We start from the raw sequence: 20,261 nt of genomic DNA on the forward strand, positions 1-20,261 counted from the left end.
TGTTCTCCTTGTTGGACCTGGTTGTCTCCCACTACTGCCCCCTCCAGGGTTTGTAATAGGGATGGAGTGGGGCAGGCCACAGTTCCTTTCCCTGCCATGTCTTGTCCCCAGTGTCCTGAAGTATGGGTAAGTGGGAAGGTATATATTATTCATCAAGGCGGTTCCTGCAGGTAAGAGGTGACTTTTGCCATTCCCAATTCACAGGTCAGCCCAGGACAAGCTCTTCTGGGTCTGCGTATCTGTGTATTTCCAGGCAAGCTGGCTCCTTTATATTTCTCAGGGAGGGATGTTGAACTGGGTGGAAGGCCATGTTACTGCCACATCCCTCTATGTAAGGACTAGAGGTAATTGTCAGGCAGAGTTGAAACACACAGAGGCAGAATCACGTTTTCCTTCATAATTTGCCCCATGATCTTTGAGAGGTCATCTCCTAGGTAGAGTTGAACATCATTTGTGTTGAAGGGACCCTTTCTTCTTTCTCAGTCTCCTTCCTGTTGTACGCTTGGGTCTGTTGGGAGGAACAACATCACCATCCACGTGTGGTGGCCCATGCCTTTAATCCCAGGAGACAGAGGCAGGCAGATCTCTGTGAGTTAGAAACCAGCCTGGTCGCTGGGCAGTGGTGGCACACAACTTTAATCCCAGCATTTGGGAAGCAGAGGCAGACATATTTCTGTGAGTTTGAGGTCAGACTGGTCTACATAGTGAGTTCTAGCACAGCCAAGTCTACACAGAGAAACTCTGTCTTGAAAACTCAAAATCCCCAAACCCAAACCAAAACAAAAGAACCAGCCTGATTTACCTAGTAAGATCCATGATAGCCAGAGCTACATAGAAAGAGTTTATCTCAAAAAACAAACAGAACAAAAAACAAAACAACAAAAGAAAAGAAATCGCATTACCTATTAACAGCCTCTCACCACAGCCTTGCAAAGATCGTCATTTTTTCTTTGGAGATGTCACACAAACACTCAGTTAAACATTCACCAGTGTAGTCCTCCTTCCCATGGTAGGATGAAGAGGCACGCGTGTGGTTTCCTTCCTTCCTCTCTGTAACAGCGCACAGAGCTACCTGTCTGTAGTTACCAGGTTTTCAGTGGGGAGAAAGCTCTTTCTTAAGACATGTGTTCTGCAGAAAGTGTGGGCTGTGGCTTGGGTGACTGTGTGCATTTCCATAAACAAGGCTCCCTCTTCAAGGGTTTCAATCTGCATCAAAGTGGCAGACTTGGAAGGAGGGGTGGCAGGGATGCTGCAAGAAATGAGTTTGACTAATTAAAATCTCAGACCTAGGTCTCATCATCTTGTGGCCCAAGTTATGTGTTATGACAACCAAGGTTTGAACTCAAAAGACAGGACTGAATTCTTATTCTTCACAAGAATGCCCAGTAAAGTGATTAAACACGCACGCGCGCGCGCGCGCACACACACACACACACACACACTTAGCAAACACTGATCAGTTGCTCACAGAGAAAGCTTGGGGTCACACCCCTGAGGCCACTGGTCACATTTTGCTAGCTGGTCAACATATAACTTTTTAAACTTTATAGCTTCCATTGAAACATACTTTATTTAATATGTATGTGAGTCCTTAGCATTGAGTTCATGGCCAACGTTTCTATAGTAAAACTTCTCTAACATATCTGTTTTCTATGTAAGATGTATCTTCTCCTTCTTGTACCTGGGAACATTGAAAATCATGTAAGCACTGTTTGGGGGCCCTATAAACAAGACACGACCCAAATAGACTTTGAATGCCTATGCAGGATCCTGGAGCACAATTCTGCCTATTACCACAGAAACCAGTGATCAGACAGAAGCAGATCCTATAGACTGTGCTGTATCCAAGAAGCCTGAGAGAGACCTGCCTTCCTTGGTTCACCTCAGTTAGATTTTTTTTTTTGAGTAGGGGTTTCTCTGTATAATAGCCCTGGCTGTTCTGAAACTCACCTGTAGACCAGGTTGGCCTCGAACTTAAAGAGATCTGTATGCCTCTGTCTCCCAAGTGCTGGGGCTACAGGCATGCACCACGACCACCTGGCTCAGTTGGCATAATCTTATAGTGAACAGGGGCAAAGGCCTGTAAGTCATTCTCACATTTGGTCTTGTCCATCTTGTCAGGTGGTCAGCTTAGTCTCTGGGTTCCTAGACATGGTGGCTCTCTCCTTGTCTCGTGTACTTTTTATATGTAGTCAGGGAATGGAGATTGGGAAGGGGAGTAGAGAAGGGTTTGTCTTGGTGAATGAGTCTCCTATTTCTCCTGAGGCACCATTTAGATCACATGTAGGCTAAAGGTTAGCTCAGAACAAAAAGGCTGTTATCAGTGTGTATGCGAAGGTTCTTATACAGTATGAAGTACAAGTGGGACTCTTGCACTGTGGAATGTAAATGCCCCTCCTATCATCTACCAAATATTTGTTTACAACTGAAATAAAAAGGCAGAGTCTCAGCTTGTTCAACCTCTACTGGAAACATGTGCTTTGGATCAGTCAAAAGTCATACGTTGTGTGTCTATACAAGCATCATGAGTACAGATTTGGGGGTTACAAATTTTAGTTTGTAAACAAATTCACAGACATGCAATCCTACAACAATGAGATTATACATATACATATAAATATCATAACAACTCATGAGGATACATACACTAATATTTTCAACTGTATGTAGAAAAGAGAGTGTATGTCAAAATAAATATTAGTGAAAATACACCATGGAAAATTTGTTTTGGAGAAATGATTATTTATAAGAACTGGATGCTATTCTTTGAATGTTTTCTGGATAGAGTTAGGTACCATGAACAACCCACACTCTGTCTCTTAATCTTACACCATAAGACTTCCAGAATGGGGATTTAACCCCCTTTTAATGAACAAGCAAAGAAACCTAGGGACTTAAACAAGGTTCTCCATATTCTAGAACCTGCTCCCAAGGTGTGCCAAGTCCTATGGACTGAGGTGTGGGCAGTCACTGAATGCTGCTCATTGGCCCAGAGTTAAAATCCTGGGACAAGACTTTAGCTCTAGTGAAAATCAACTGTGTACCCTTTATAGGTCACTTCTTTCTTTGGAATTCAGATCTGCCAAAGAAAGGAGCTAAATTTCATGTCCTCAAGGCATTTCCTGGTCTGGTGTCCTACTGGTGTGTGTGTGTGTGTGTGTGTGTGTGTGTGTGTGTGTGTGTGTGTGTGTGTTTGTTTGTTTTCTTGAAGTCAAGAGAATATATGGTGAATGTAAAGGAAAAGTTTTGAAGTCACCAATTTTGATTAGAAACAGAACTTGTGTTAAGATTTCTAAATACCTCCCACATGTCACGTTCTTCCTTGTGATGTCTAGAATTGTTTGTCACGCCTGAGGGCCTGAAGCATTTAAATTTTTTTTCCCAATTTTAGAAGTAACTTATTTTAAACATTGGATGCTTAACAAAAACCTGTAACAGCCTCATTGCATAACCATCCTTTATCTTATTATGACCAAGATAATGGATCTGCTTTAATAAATGAGATTAATTTTTCAATGTGAAATAGTAGGTGTAAGTGTGTATTTATCTTAACATGTAAAAAGTATCTTAAGCTTGCCTTTATTTAGTGTTGAGAAGAGTGAGCACAAATGCAATTAGCTTGCTACCTTAGTTCTAACTGGAGCATAGTTATTCTCTGTGTGAAAGAAGCCTATGTTTTAAAAATCATTAATAAACAAGGGGGCACGAAGGGTAATGGTTCCCTCCTAACTTGCATCCAAGAACACACTCCTGAGAGAACACTGATGTGAGGCCAGTTGCTAGCATGAGACATACCTGTTCTAAGAACACCTGTGGAAATCCCCTCTCATTTCAGGGTTGAGCTACTTAGACAGCTATTACTTCATTCATGTCTAAATATATAAACACAGCACAAAACATTAGCAGGGAACCCTTTGAACACTGGGATTACAATTCTGTAGGTTAATTATTCCATATGATAACCACATACACTTTATTCACAGGAACATCACACATACACATTGATACTTACAGAAGTAATATTTAGCTAAACTAAATGAGAGGAAGCTGGTATGTTTGAATCTAAGAAGGAGGTGAAGTCTGTTGATACACTCAAAGGATACAGGGTCTACTGGAGAGATTGGAGATTTATCCTAGAAGCATGGCACACCTATGCCCTTGACAGAAGAGCAGTCCTCCTGCGTTATTGAGGAAGGTCTTCCTTGGTAACTGATGTGCAGTTAAGTGGGGGATGCATACCGGGATGTCAAGGAGGAAGGAGACACATGTAGCCAGGCAGGTAAGCCTAACCAACCCTACTGTTCAGTAGATGACATAATAACACAAATGAATTCAGTCCTCAGGTCTACCAATGTTATGTTGGGAAGCCTGTCAGTGCTTCTAAGACCACAGGGTTGCAAAAAGGACAGGCATTGACTACATCCTCTTGATTACAACCTGGGACAGGGAGTCCTCTATGCCCCACTATAGATATGCTACTAAAATGAGTTCAGTAGTCCCTGGTCCATGAAAATGTGGAGCTATTCCTCTATGGAAAAAAAACCACAGTGAATGGTATTTCCAAACTCCCTCTAATGAGCTATTCAGTGTCACATTCTTAGTAAGGGTAGAGCTGAAAATCATACACACCATGACTTCAATGGTCTTTCCCATTGATCTGTTTTCATCATTCCCAATTCGTTAGTGGAGACACACAGAGATGAGGCCTGGCATTAGGATTGTTACACAGATCTTTGGTTCTCAAGCAGAGTTCCTTTTACAAAACAGAGCATGTTCTAGAAAACTGTCCAAATTGTAACAAATGGACACAGATTATATTCACTGCCCCTGGCAACCTCTGCCTCTTTCTGTGTCTTCTTCCTCCATGACCCCAGAGCCTTGAAATCATTAGCATTGAAGTATCAGGAACTGATGCATTTCTTGTCTTGGAATTTCCCATCTTCATCCTGTAGGCTGATGAGATTTGACACATTAGTGGTAAAGACGTTTTCCCCCTTTGAAATCACACATCAAGGAGACAGCTGGAGAGGGGTGGGGAACGTAAATATGGTGTATGAACTCCCTTCTCATGAGACAGTGGGCTTCATACTGATGGAGTCATCCTTACACTGTGTCTAAGTGCTTATTCTATTGCCTTTTGACAGTTCTGTACAGATGAGATACAGATGAGAGAATATGGAGCATGGCTTTGGCCAGTTATTTATGACCTCTTTTTAGTGATCTAGATGGATGAATAGATAAGTAGATAGATAGATAGAGCTTGATAATGCCAAATAGATTCTACCATTTTTTGGGGGGGGGGAGGGTAACTGTTTCTGCATGTAGCAGGTAATCAGCAAATGTCATCTCCTATCCTTGAATAATCTCTTGGTGTGGCTTGCAGACAAAAGGTAGTCAGTCTACGTCACTTGCTGCCATTTGTGTCTAGCAACTTAAGGTGTTACACAGATTTCAATTGTGCTATATGTTAGGACACAGAAGCATCCAGACACATTTGGTAGGAGGGTACGGATACAGCTGTCTTTTCGCATGTAGCTCATGAGTTGTTGATGGTGTGAGATACACTGAGTATTGAATTTGTCTTTTCTTGGACATCACCAGCAGGCTACTTTAGCCTGATACAATCCACCTCTTCCGTGGCAGGCACCGCACTGGTTTTGAGGTCAAGGTCAGCACTGGACTTGCTGCCATAGCGAGAAGGTTGCCAGTGCAGCAGCAGAATCTTCTTGAAGTACTTCATGGTGTTGTTCTTGACCGTCATGAAACATATGGTGTTGATCATGCTGTTGCTCATGGCGATGCACTCAACAACATAGAAGGCAGTGAGGTAGTGCTTCTCCTTCACAAACACAGTAGGGAAGAAGTCTCGCACGATGGTAAAGCCATAGAAAGGTGCCCAGCACAGCACGTAGGCTGTGAGGATGCCCATGAGCAACAGCACTGTCTTGCGGCGGCAGCGTAGCCTCTTGCGGATCTGCTCTGTCTGGAAGCCAGGTACCGCCTTGAACCAGAGCTCCTGGGAGATCCTGGCATAACACAGGGTCATGGTGACAACCGGGCCCACAAACTCAAGACCAAAGACGAAGAGGAAATAGGATTTGTAGTAGAGCTGCTGGTCCACTGGCCAGATCTGGCCACAGAAGATCTTTTCCTGATTTTTGACAATATCGAGGATGGTTTCGGTGGTGAAGTAGGCAGATGGGATGGCGATGAGGATAGAGACCATCCAGACCAAAGCAATCAGGAAGGAGGCGGTCTGATAATTCATCCGTGGTTTTAAGGGGTGGACAATGGCCAAGTATCTGGAGGGAGATGGAAGCCAGAAATGGTGGTTACACTTGGAAGCATGGTTGACAGTTTTTCTTTTTTTACCAGCCCAGAGTATACACAAAAGCCTGGAAACAGCACTATGAATCCCCAGGTGTCCACTACCCAGGTTTCAGCAGCCCTAACTCATTAACAGTCCCTTTAGAAATTTAAAAGAAACAGCAGACAGGTTAAATTAACCTGACTTTTCTCTCTTGACTGGCATAGGGATTGGGAATTATATTTTCTCTCTGAGATTTGTTTCCCTAAATACAACCTGAGACAAATGGTACTTGCAGGATGTCCACAAACATTAAACATGGTAAGGATATGCTTGCATGAGTATCTTTCAGTAGATACATGTACTCATCTGTTCATGGTATTATTATACCCTTTGAGTTTTCAGTCTTGCTGCCCTGCCCACGAACAAGGTACTCTTAAAGTTCTTATTCCAAATATCTCTGATTTAAGGTGGAAGAAGACTGTGCACCTCAGAGCAAGGCATGGGCACTGCTCAGGTTCCCCCCCCCCCCACCTTGTGCTAGACAGCAGCCTGCATTATGGAGGCAGTAGGACTAAGGATCTAGTAAGAAGTAAGGTATGCCCAGGTTCATGGCAGATACCTGAATCCAGTCTACTGATACAATACTTTCAGACCTATCTCCCCATGCCATTTCACACTCAAGAGAAAATGCATAATGCAGATGCTTCACTGTGGTACCTTAAACCTTTACCCTTCATGGGAAACAGGATCACCTGTGTGGTTGCTTGTCTCCCTTCTGGAGAGATGGAATGATAGTTACTTAGCTATTTGGGTCCTGGAATAATTTCTGTGCATTATGTGGGTGGGGGACAGGAAGGGTGGTGGGGGAAGGTGGAGGAAGAGAAGAATTGTGAGAGGTAGGTAAGAGACAAACTATCCCGGAAACAAATGTGTGGGCCAAGAGCAGGAAGTGGTGGGTCAAGGGTTGGAAGTGGTGGGCCAAGAGCAGGAAGTGGTGGGCCAAGAGCAGGAAGTGTGTGGGCCAAGGGCTGGAAATGGTGGACCAAGAGCAGGAAGTGTGTGGGCCAAGAGCAAGAAGTGTGTGGGCCAAGGGCTGGAAATGGTGGGCCAAGAGCAGGAAGTGTGTGGACCAAGAGCAGGAAGTAGTGGGCCAAGAGCAGGAAGTGTGTGGGCCAAGAGCAGGAAGTGTGTGGGCCAAGAGCAGGAAGTGATGGGCCAAGAGCAGGAAGTGGTGGGCTAAGAGCAGGAAGTAGTGGGCTAAGAGCAGGAAGTGTGTGGGCCAAGGGCTGGAAGTGGTGGGCCAAGAGCAGGAAGTGTGTGGACCAAGAGCAGGAAGTGGTGGGCCAAGAGCAGGAAGTGTGTGGACCAAGAGCAGGAAGTGGTGGGCCAAGAGCAGGAACCATGTGGGCCAAGAGCAGGAAGTGTATGGGCCAAGAGCAGGAACCATGTGGGCCAAGAGCAGGAAGTGTATGGGCCAAGAGCAAGAAGTGGTGGGCCAAGAGCTGAACCCATCCTAACACACAATTGGGGGAAGGCTCCCTGGTGGATGTGCTGGAGCTCTCCACCTATCTGCGTGACCAGGCTAGGAGCACATCCATCACAGGACTGGAAAGGCAAACAGGTAGACTCCCCCACTTGACTGGGGCAGGAATATCTCACAGTTGGGCATTCATTATTCTGTGTACTGTACTGATATAAAGTCTTTAGATACTGTAAAACAAATTCAGGACTTAATAGTTCTCTCAATCTTGTCCTTGTTAACATCAAGTAAATCAGGAAGAAATGAGCACTGACTTAGGAGGTATTAGGAGGTCAGTTTCTAAGCTGTGTACTTGGGTAAATAGCTTATGCTCCTGAGACTTAGTGTCTGCATCTGTGAAGTGGGGATAATAATGACTTAACTGACAATCTATCAGGATTTTTGTCAGCTTCCAAGAAAGTAAACATTCATAATGTATGATGGAGTTATAGGACATTGCTTATGCTGATTATTTCCTATGACTCATTTGTTGGCAAGGGAGACATCTGCGGGGTCTCTGTTGCCAAATATCTGCTTGAGTGTGTGTGTGTGTGTGTGTGTGTGTGTGTGTGTGTGTGTGTGTAAGTACTTTTGAGGTCAATGGATTCCTTTAACTCTCTACAACCTCCTCTTCATGAGAATAGTCTCTGGACTCAGCTTCCAAAGACAGCTCGAAGTGGCCCTTCTGATGTCTCTACAGAGCAGAACAGACATATTTGAACAAATAGTGAATGGAGATGCATAGGGAGGCTGGTGCATCTGCAAGGAACCCAGGCTGAGCATGGGGCAGTGCTTAAGCCCCACTGTGTTGCTGTTTCCTGGTGTCTTTATAGTACATGTCCTAGCTTGAAATGGCACACATTGTGATAGTGCACTTGGTGAGGTCAGAAGTTTGACAGGGTTCTTTCTCACCTGGCAAACTCAGGGCCTTTTGAGGGGGCTCTTAGGAGAGAACCTATGTGGAAAGAGAACAGAGGCTCATGGGTCTCTTCTAGCTAACAACCTAAGTTTCTCCATCTGAGGTGACTACAGATACCTTCCCAGGAAAAACTACCCAGCATGGCCCCAGTAAAAAGACCCATTTCCTAAAAATCAGCACCATAAAGGAAAGCCGGGAAGTTTAAGGCATGAGAATCAGAGTTCAAAGTCATTCTGGACTATATAGGTGAGATGCTTGTCTCTCTTGAAAACCTAGCATTTATAAATCAGTGTATCTTTAATGTTCTTCTTTTTCTTTATTATATTAATGTTTGATAATTCCTAGTTTTAAAAAATAGGAACAAAACTTCTTGAGTCCAAGAGCCACATCTTCTATGACTTGGGTTTCTGTGTGTACAGCCTGGGAACAGCAGAGCCCCAAAGCCTGTTGTGGCCATGGCAGATGCTCGGTACCTTCTCCATATGCCTCTGCTCTTACCCCTTCAGTGTATGCTCGATTATAGCCCCCCCGCCACCCCCCCGCCTTTACCATTTTGCTCTGTTCTTCCTCAAACCCCTATGTTCTTACCACTTTGGTGTGTACTCCCTCATTCCTCTCTGCTTTGGCACTTCAGCGTGTGTGTGTGTGTGTGTGTGTGTGTGTGTGTGTGTGTGTGTGTGTGTGTGCATTCCAACATGCCTACACCTGCCTATTTGCTTATTTGTTTGTCTGAGGGTTTTCTCTTTGTTACCTACCCAGTATTTTCAGAGATTCAATGACTTGAAAGAGCCCTGTATAAGTACCCTGGCTCCCTTCTCCTGCTCCTGGAGAACTCTGAACTGTGATCCACACCTACTCCAAAGGTTCCTTAGCAGGAATCCCCGTGGAAGCTTTAGTAATGAGTCTGTTGCCCTCACTTCTCATTCTCCTCTCAGTGCTTTCTGGTTCATCTGCACGTGGATCCCTGTGTCAGAGGGATTGGGGGGATAGCACAAATTAACATATATGTATCTTAGTTGGAGACAAAAAGACCCAAGGCATGATGATTGCTCTTAAAATATATCTTTGGGGAAGGACATCTATATTTTCATACACAATATGAAATGGAAAGTCAGGCTGGCATAGCCCAAAATGCTAGACTCAGGATTTATATCCTATGATTGTTGTGGCGTATTTGTACACCGTGTGAAGATATAGTCTCCTGGGGAATAAAAGACAGGTCAGCAGAGCATCAGAGTGCCTATCATGACTTGCCAAGTGGCAAAAAGCTGAACATAAGTGTGGAGTCAATGGGTGAGGGACAGGAAGAAAGGCAGAGGAAGACAGTCACTGGGAGTGTGGCACACTTGGTGGAGTGGGAAGCTGTGTGGGGAAGGGTTGGCTGGGGAAAAATGGAGCCTCTGCTGTCTGTGTCATTGCAGCATCACAGACCATAAGATAAAGCAAAATTGACACCACCGTCAGTGACACAAAGCTTACAAGGAGGCCAATCGCTTAGAGTCACTCATGAAAGTGAATAAAAATGCAGAGCTTTTACAACTCCCAGCTCAAGGGATTCCCATTCAGGAGACTTGGGTGGGTGGGGTTCAGGAACTAGACTCAATCACTATAGCAAGTGATAGGCTGATGATTTTCCTGAAGACTCTTGTGCAGCTGTCTGGTGAGTGTATATCTCATAAGCTGGCTTCCAGACTGCAGAGCCTCAGAACTGGATGTAACAAAGGTGCTTTCCCACAGGTATCTTGCTATAAAAAGGAAAAAGCATCTTGTTCCTGTGTCTTTTGTTAATAGAACTGGAAAATAACTAACTGGTGTGTTAGAGAGCACTAAACAGCTCTTAGAACAAGGGAGAAACAAGAGCTGAAGGAGATAAAGGGGAAGGCCACTAAGCACATCAGAATGCATTTCCAAACAGCTCAAAAGGTCCCCTCCGCCCTTCCCTACCCCCGCCACTGGTGACAATGCTGACCTAAAACTGTGTACATGAATGAAACATGCAGGATGTCTCATTAGCTGCTGTTATAAATCTTACCTATAAATTTATAACAGAGCAAGGACTTGTAGAAGGTCTCATGCAAATGTATGTAAATAAGCATGCAGATGCATGCAAAACAGCTAAAGCAAACATGTCCTTCCCTTTTTCCTGTAAGCAAACTCTGCTCTCTTACTTTCAAGTCAGCTCTGCAACGAAGTCACTAGAAGGAATGCTACATGCTGCATGATTCTGATGAAGTGACTAAAGAACAGACAGATCTGAACTGTGATGACAGAGAGTGATTTCTGGGACTGGGAGTGGAAATCACCAGGGGCACAGGAACCTTCTCAGGCAATGGAATGTTTTGTATCTGGACTCAGCTATGTGAGAAACTTGGTACCATGGCCTAGACTGGGAGCTGCCCTAGTTAACTACCCCATGGCTCTTGAGTAGTTGCTGCCTGAACTTTTTGCCTTCTGCCTTTGTGTTGGAGATCATGACTGCCTACATCTGATGCAGATCTCAGGTCATGACCAGAACTATGGGACCCAGAAGTTTCCAGCTCGCTCAAATGTTGGTGAACAGAACACAGCTGGAGAAAGTCTTCTCAACAAATCATAGGACTTGCATCTGGAGTGATGCCAGCCCGTGAAAGCGGAAGTGAACCTCACCTGTCAATAGCGATGGCCAGCAGGGCATTGGTGGAGACATAAAGAGAGACTGTACGAAGGTAGTTGACAGAAGCACAAAGCACGTGACCATGCTCCCAGGAAAGTTGACGTACCACGTAATAGTCCATCTCAAAGGGGCAGCAGACGATTGCCACCAGAAAGTCAGAGATGGCCAAGTTAGCAATGAGGAGGTTGGTAAGGTTGCGTAGCTTCTTGTAGCGGGCAAGGGCAGCAATAAAGACAAAGTTGCCAATGCCACAGACTAGCATGATGCCTGCCAGTGCCACGCCAATGACAATCTTGGCTGCAAAGAAGGTCTGTGTCTTGGTCATGTCCTCATCATCATCCAGGGGGAGGTCGTAGTCACTGTAACTGAAGTTGAAGGGGAGAGAGGAGACATGATCTTGAGGTGGATTCAGATCAGGTGCAAAGCTAGTGTTTCTGTTCTGGGCTGCCATGTTGATGCCTGCAGGAGGGATGGTATCAGGGAGGAGTGTCCAGGTGGAGTTCAGCACCTCCAGCGGGGGTCAGTGTGTGCAGTTCCCTGCTGGAATCCTTGAGGAGAATTGATACCATTCAGGATCTGGGGTGGGGAAGACACAAGGAATGGACAGCAAACATCAGATATAACAGATTCTCCCACAGTTCCCAGGTACAGTCCAACCAGACCCACCCAGAGGTAAGAGATGGGAGACCCTCTTCCTGCCGGCCACAGAATGAACTGGACTCTCCCAAGGGGGATGGACGCCCTTATCCTTCTTCCATCAGACAGTGCTGGTTTGGCTGTTGTTACTCTCAACCTTATCAGACAACGGCATAAGGCCGGGGACGGAGAGTAATCTGTTTGTGGGTGGGAGTGGCTTTCCTGCTGCCTGCCTGTTCTTTGCTTAGGGGCTCTAGAAACCAGCTTCTTAAACTGATGTTGTAAAACAGCCTCTTAAACTGTGGGGGTTGCAAAAATCTGGGTGACAGCAAATGGTTTCTGAATGGCCAAAAATGAGTTCAAAAAATAAAATCAAACATGCAATGAATTGAAGCTGTTTCTGGCATCCCTCAACCACGTTGCATCAGGAGATTTCACTGTAGCCTTGTTTCTAAACACACATGTGCGCCTTGACCTGCATTTTATCTCTCTTTGCAGTGCCAGTGAACAGGGCCTGAAACACCTTGCCTCAGACCAGACTGTGCTATGAATTGTACTTGTACAATTATTGTACACCAAAGCTTTCTGATCTCATAGAAACATAATGGTTTACTTATGTAAAACAAAAGGCTTCGAATGTCACCATTCCTGAGTACGTAAGTACCAAACTGATCTATCTTTTTTGCTTGTTTGTTTTATTTTTGAGGCAGAGTCATGCCACTTAGGCTGACCTTAAACTCCTGATCCTTTTGACTCAGTCGACCAAGCAGTGGAATTATAGACACACACTGTTTCATTCAGCTACTAACGGGGGTGTTCTTGGATTTATTGTGCTAAAACATTTTTGATTTTAAAATTTCTATGTGAAGGGCTGAGAGATGGCTTAGTAGTTAATCATGGGTGCTTGCTGCTCTTGAATAAGACCAGAGTTCAGAGTTCAGTTCTCAGCATTAACACTGGCTTGCTTAAAATTGTCTGTAATTCTAGATGCCTTCTCGGATACCCTTTTTTGGCTTCAGACGGTACTCAGCCACCCCCCCCACACACAGAGGTATAATAAAAATTTAAAAATTGCTGTTTGAGCAGTTGACTTGAGTTTCATTAAAAATGGTCATTAAATGAAATCTGGTTTGGAATTAGGACAGGATTTACAACAGTTTCTCAAATGGCCCTGAGTTTATATGAAGTGATATTCTCAGTATTGGTGGTTATAAAATCAAAATATCATTCAATGTGAAAACACATTAAATATGCTGTATTTTTATGTAAAAATAAGTAATCAATCTCATTAGTATGCAAATTTGCTTTCCTCATCAATAACTGGTAAAATTATATGCATATCAAAGAATTGTTTTAAAATACATTAATGATTTTTATCTGCACGTGTTTGACTTATACACCTACTTTATATGTTTATAAACCCAGGGACATGTAAGAAAATCTCAGGTGACTGAGGTCCTCCTGAATGGAAAAACCTGTTCTAGAATAAATCATTTCTCCCCAGGTTGTCTCTGCTGTTCTGGGTCTGTGCCTGGAACCCTTCCCTGGGTGCCCAGATTCCCATCCTCAGCCACCCTTGACTAAGGAGGGACTGAGCCTTGTGGGCATCTGTGTCATCTCAAGTGGTGGCTGCTCTGAGACCAGACTGAACTGAAAACAGCCTCTAAGAACAGATGGGGATGCCCAGGGACTCTAAGGGCTGTTCTTCGCTGCTTGAGAACTCCTTTATAACCCTGGTGCCTTCAGATGTCCACAGTAGGGAGAGGAATGCTATCCCCCAGGAGGCGACCGCTACAGGGAAAGGGGTCCCTGGGTGGCTGGGGAGAGGACCCCAGCCTAACGTGGTCTGTTTCATCATCCACGAATCGCCTCCTCTCACACCTCACCACACCTACCAGTGTGGGAGCTGCGAGTAGGGATAGCAAGAAGCCATCAAACTGGACAGCGAGGTCTGTCCAGCCTTGTGAAGGCAGGGAGATCGGCAGGGGACGGCCAGGAACAGCAGTCACAGGGGCATTAGTGAAACCCCAACTTACTACATACGGATCAGCTGCGGGCTTCACCACACTTGACAGTTTGGGTCCCAGCGAAGTCTGTACCCTAGTGTCCTCCCTCTGGGTTGTCTATTGGTCTTGCACAGGGTGACACCGGGGACAGATAAGTGGGAGTTCTGACTGGCTTCTCAGCACCAGCCTGCAGGCAATAGGGGAGAGCCTGCCAGCCTGTCCCTTGTTTCCCACTAGTCTCGGAGATGAGGCTGCCCTGCCCCCGGGTTAGAAATCCAGTGGAAAATTCAAGCCCAAGAAAAAAAGCCAGCCACCAGGGCTGTCTGAGGGTCATGGGAATGGCCCGGATACCTCCGCCCTTCTCAACTCGCCTTCTGCCCGCGTCCCTGGTTCCCGAGCTACGCCCTAGTCCCCAACCTCAGTGCCCGAAGGCTGGAAGGGATCTCCAGGACTTCTCAGTGCCCGGAGTCAGCCCACCACCACCCGGCACTCACCTGCCTCGGTGCCTCCAGGGGCGCACCCCCAGGCCTGCGGTGGCGCGATAGGTGGGCGCGGCCTGGGCTCTGGGGACAGTGGCTAGCCGCGTGCTTGGTGGGCGTGTACCACTCTGTCCCGCTCTCCTCCTTGCCTTTCTGCGCGTCTGTCTGTCTGGAGTTGCGGCTTCTCCCTGCAACTCATCCCACAGTCTGGGACCAGCCCTAGTGGCCCGCCCCTACTGGCTCCCGACTCCGCCCCGGGGACCCGGCCTGCCTCCAGTCAGGCTAAAAAAGGGTCTCAGACTATGCGGCGGTCCTTCAGTAGGCTTCCTAAGCTCTTGAACCGCGTGAAACATTCGCGAATGGGCATCCACAGTATCTCAGAGACTGAGCAGTAGCATCCTCTGCAAGCAGCTGTGATTTCCACCCATGTGCAGAGTTGGAGTGTATGAGTGTGTGTGTGTGTGTGTGTGTGTGTGTGTGTGTGTGTGTGTGTGTGTACAAGTTCTCAGCGCCAGCGTTCTAGCCCTCTGTCTTCTCTCAGAGGTGGTGCAGAGGAGGCCCCCATACTGGAATGCAGACCTCAATTAAGAGGTGAAGCTGGAAATGGTGGTGGTGGCGGCATGGTTTGTCGATTCTGTGGTCCCCAAGCAAACTCTGAAATGACCTTTCCTATAATATTCCTTGGCTACGCAAAGACAATCTTAGTCCAACTTGTAGCCTCTCCGTGGAGACTCCTGGGCCCCTTCCTTGCTTCCAGAGGAGTTATCCATCCAGCCCAGAAACGGAGGGCTTTATAAATTGCCATGTTAAAGCAAGAACTGTGTGTTGGCCATGGAGAGCATTTTCTAGATGGGGCACAACCAATAGGCTGCTAATTTAAATTTCCCATGTAAAAGACTTGGAAAAGTTATTTGGGATAGGGTGTTCTGTGGTTCTGCCTGTGCTACCTTATATGAAACGGACCCACTGTCCCACTTCCCCCGTACCCCCAAGTCAGGACAGGAGACCTGCCTTTCTGCCTTCCTCACAGGGGAGAGGCTGGCACTGGAAACTTGTACACACACACACACACACACACACACACACACACACACACACTCCAACTCTGCGCATAGGTGGAAGTCACAGCTGCTTGCAAAGGATACTACTGCTCAGTCTCTGACACTGGCTGATCAGGACAATTTCCAGACTGGAGGAAGGTCCTTGCAGTTTTGTTTTGTTTTTGTACAAGGAGCAAACTGATGCTGTGGTCAGATACCTGAACATACTCTTTAGGACATTCTTTCAAGGGTTTGTTCACACTTATCAACTTCAATTAAACACTTCACCCCTTCTGGGCCATGTCCACCAGCTCACCCCTTATACAGGAGATACAGACGCTTAGGACCCTCAGGTGTGCTCATAGCATTCCCCAAGATAGATTTAGGGCAGGGTCATATTCACACAGGTCAGGGAACCCATAGTTGCCATCTTAGCAATTTGATGTCTCGGCAGAATTTATGTATCAGGGGACCAGCATGCAGTCCCCAAGGAGACAGTGCTTTAGAGTGTTGAAGTAGTTGTCTTAATTCAGGCTCCTCAAAATGACCCCTAAACAAACTTGAGTGCAGGCAGCTTATGGAAAGTAAGTGTGGGGTACACAGGAAGTGATAAGGGGGGCAAGAACCAATTCATTCTGCATTAATGAGCAAGGGATGCTATGGCCATTGGGGGCTCTGTCTCATGGTTATCCATGGCAGCACAGGGCAGCTAGAACATACAACCATTGCCCCAAACCCCTAGCTCCAATGGACAGTTTTCCTTTCTTTTTCAGACAGTTTTCTTGGGAGTGTCAATTGCCCTTCCATGTGAGTCATGGAACTCCTTATGTGATGGAGAAAGCCTAAGGCTGAGAAGGGAGAGTTTCGAGATTTGAGTGGGAGGTGTCAGCTGCTGAGAGTTACACCACTGGTGAGATCAGATGCCCAGGGGAACATGGTGTCATGCTGGATCCAGGCCACCACAGGGGGCAAAGGAGCATTCCCCTGGATGAGGAGTCTTACTGATGGCATTCACACTGAGATGGCGGTGAAGCCAGGCAATCCTGGGTAAGTAGGGGGTTGAAGGGTTGAATATTTCACAGTATACAGTTGGAGACAACTTTGTGTCCTGACTTTGTCTCATAAGCTTGCAAGCCTGGAAGTGGAGATTTCTTAGTCAGGGGAGATGCTAGTTATTAATGATCCCCTCCCCCCCACCTCTAGTCAGCAGTTTCTCAAACTGTCAGTTAAAATCTCCTCTCTGAAGTCTTTGTAGGTGGGAGAGGCTTTGCTGAACTCTGTAACATGATCATAAGGGGAAGGAAAGGCAAAAGCTAACGTGAAACATTGTGCAGCCTTGCCCCAACGCATATCCTTGAGTAAGTGGCCTCAGTAGTTGCCATGGGTGCTGAGGAAATGGGGAGATGAGGAAAGGAGATCTTTAATTTGTGGCCAGGAGGTTGTATATTTGAATCTACTTGAGAGACATGAATGATTAAAAACTCAGCAGTTGTAACATTTTGAAAATATTACATCTGGATTGATTCCCTCAAGTCAGTTTTCTTTACTGTAACAAAATACCCACAACTGGGTACTTTATAAAGAAAAGATACATTTAGGATACAGATTTGGAGGTTCAAAGACATGACCCCAGCATTATCTCGTGGAATGTTTTCATGTCATGATGGGAACTTTGTGTGAAAGAAAGAGGTCACACGACAAGAAGCCAGAGCAAGCCTGAGGTCCCAGAGCAATCCTATTTGTCCCTTCTAAGGACATGTCCCAAGTGACCTAAGATGTCACAATAGGTTCTACCTCTTGAAGGTCCCATCACCTCTTATTACCACAGGACCAAATTTCAAACACAAGAAATCCTAGAAGATGAACCATTACACCACCCTGTCCAACACACATCACAAAGTATGTGCCTTGGGAGGAACTCCAGTATTATTCAGGAAATTAGAGCTGGTTAATGCTGCCTCAGAATAGCATCTCTGGAAGATTCTTGACTGCTAAAGGGAAGCACTGAATTGTTGGGTGAGCCTGAGACAGCCATAATGACTCCATTTACTCACCCCTTCCTATCGCTCCAGTGTATTCAGAGGAGACAAAGTGTGGGGACTGTCTTAGTTTTATTTTGTTGCTGGGATAAAACTCTCTGACCAAAAGCAATCTGGAGCACATAGATTGCCTGTATCTCGATTGTGATACCAGTGTCTTAAGGATGTGCCATGTTTCAGGACAGCTTCTCAGTCAAAAGTAAACTCACACAGTTCAAAAATTAAATCACATAGGGTGATGTCTTGTAAATTAGCACGTTTACCCCTCCCCATCAACCTTCTGCCTCCCATTCTTAGGGATTCCTTCATATTCTTCTAGCTTTTCCTTTTCCCTGTTCTCATTTATCCCCCTATCTCAAACATGTCCATATCCAATACACAGCTGACTTCCTCATCCTTCTGCTGTAACATAGTCTATTGTGTAGACACACTGCTGTTGCTTTTTAAAACCCACATTGTTAGATACATTGTAACAGTTTCAAATTGTCTGTAAAACTACAAATTAAATTATTTCCAATTTTTAATTCTTGTCATGTTATGGTATAGAATAACATACATATTACAGTTTATCAGTCTACACATCTTTTGGTACATGGGTAAGTATATTTGTATGACAAATTCTGAGAAGTAGTATTGCTGAGTCAAAGCATAAAATGCATTTGCACAAGGTTTTGTGTCAGATCCTGTCACAAAAGCACCAAAGGCTCCTATGAAGCAGTCTGTTGGGCAGAGGTCAAGGTCCCACACTGATGAACATATGTCTATTGAGCTAGAAGAAACAATATTCCAGAACAAGATTTCTCAGCAATGCTTCCTACCCTCAGTCCTGAAGACATAGTTCCCTCCAGTCTTCCAAAATATGGGAGGGCATGGGCTCTGTTCTAAAATTCCTTCAAGTCATTTTTCTATGTCTGTGTATCTCTTGTGGAACAGTCAGAAATCAAGTTAAGACTGTGACATTGTTATTGACTCTAGACACATTGGTAGATAAACTCTGTAAGAGTGTAATTTAGCTTTGTGAATTACTGTTGAGGTTCAAGGTGCCCTAGCTTCTACCTTTTGCACACCCTACCTGCTTTTCCAGGCTTCTGTAGAATGACTGGGTGAGACACCAGTGGGCTGGCATGATTAGGAAGAGCTCTGGCTGCCTCTCTGGTTTCAGAGGGCTAAACCAGATGTCAGTGGGGAGAATGAAGAGATGTCAGATCTTATGGCCGGTATCCCTACTTCCTGTCTGTGGACAAAAACCCTAGAGACTTTTTGGGATTGCCATTAAACTGTTTCAGTTTTGAAGTCCAGGAGGAGGCAGTAGGAGGGAGAGGTGTGATGAGTGAGTGAACTCCTTGAAGGATGGAGCTGGTCACCAGGCTCAAAGCTAAAGTCCAGCTGGGTATGGGCATGCTCACCTGTAATCCCAGCACTCTGGCAGGTTGAGGTCAGGACTTCAAGCCCAGCATGGGACACAAGTGAGAGCCTGTTTAAAAGAAGCTAGGACTAGGCATGTAACTCAGTGGTAGTGCACTTTCCTAGAATGTACAAGGCTCTGTGTTTGGAGTTCAGCACTTGCATGCACACACACACACACACATGCACACACGCATTCGCACACGCATGCATGCACGATGAACTCTAACAGAGTTTAGTTAATGCCATTTCCTTTGTGGTAAGGGGGTATGGACCTTTTTTGGCTGGAAAGGTGGGGGTTGAGAGTGTTCTAGCTATTGAGGAACACCAAAGGCTTTCCAGTCCTGCTGACTGAGATTGGGAAAGACTTTTTTATAAGAAGCACTTCAGTTTTGATTTCCTTTGTGCCTCTGTATCTCTGGCTTTCACCTCCAGGTGAAGACCTGGTGCTCAGGTATTCGTGTCACCTTCCCCGAGCTCAGGAAACAATGCAATCATGCTACATGCCACCCGAATTCTAGAGTGGTACACATGTATGAGGACAATTTCTCAGATGTGTGCAAATGTCAATCAATCAAGCATAAATGTGCTTGGACTCGTTTTAGGAGGGAGTGAAAGTTGTTATCATTGTGAGTGACAGAAGGCTCTGGGTTAACTTGAATATTAAAAGAGTATGACCTTGATTTGTGAAGTGAAATAGGACCTTAAGTTGGGGTACTTAAAACATCTAGAGACGGAGATTTGCGTGTACTGTGCTTGCTAGGGAGCTGGCCATAGGAAGCGCTGTGGCGAATGGAAGGACACGATGGAGAAGGGAAGGTGGTCAAGAGAGGAGACAAAGCCCGTGCTAAGGTGGAGGAAGTAAGCAGAACTTAGGCTCCTTGGGAAAGCTCACAGCACAGAACGAAAGTTCCCTGTTCTGCCAGCAGAGGGCGCGATTGAGCCCTTGGCCGATAATCTGGAAGGTGTGAGTCAAATCATAAAGCAGCTCAGTCGGCCGATGCGCACATAGATCAGACCCGTCTGTTTAGAGAAAGCAGAGGACACTTGGAGTTCTTTTCGTTGTTGGGAAAAGCACCTGGCAGAAAGAACTTAGAAGAGAAAAGACCTATTTCGGCCCCTGGTTTCAGAGACTTCAGTCCTCAGTCAGCTGGTCTCATGTTTCTGGGCACGTGGTACAACAAAAGCACGGAAAGAAAGCTCCTCGTGTCACAGAAACTACAAAACTTGATGTGTGGTCAAGAGGAGGGGCCGGG

At 45.6% G+C, this 20,261-nt stretch overlaps 1 protein-coding gene across 1 annotated transcript; it reads right to left on the minus strand.

Annotated features, from left to right (window-relative positions):
* Window positions 1-5,286: 5,286 nt before the first annotated feature.
* Prokr2 (prokineticin receptor 2) lies at window positions 5,287-14,706 on the minus strand. Its single transcript, NM_001281405.1, is given in 3 exon segments — window positions 5,287-6,302; window positions 11,395-11,977; window positions 14,538-14,706. Coding segments are annotated over 2 exon segments (1,155 nt in total). The 5' UTR covers window positions 11,853-11,977; window positions 14,538-14,706; the 3' UTR covers window positions 5,287-5,605.
* Window positions 14,707-20,261: the final 5,555 nt, after the last annotated feature.

The sequence above is a fragment of the Mesocricetus auratus genome, unplaced genomic scaffold (assembly GCF_017639785.1).
Source record: "Mesocricetus auratus isolate SY011 unplaced genomic scaffold, BCM_Maur_2.0 Super-Scaffold_100004, whole genome shotgun sequence".
Classification (NCBI taxonomy): Eukaryota; Metazoa; Chordata; class Mammalia; order Rodentia; family Cricetidae; genus Mesocricetus; species Mesocricetus auratus.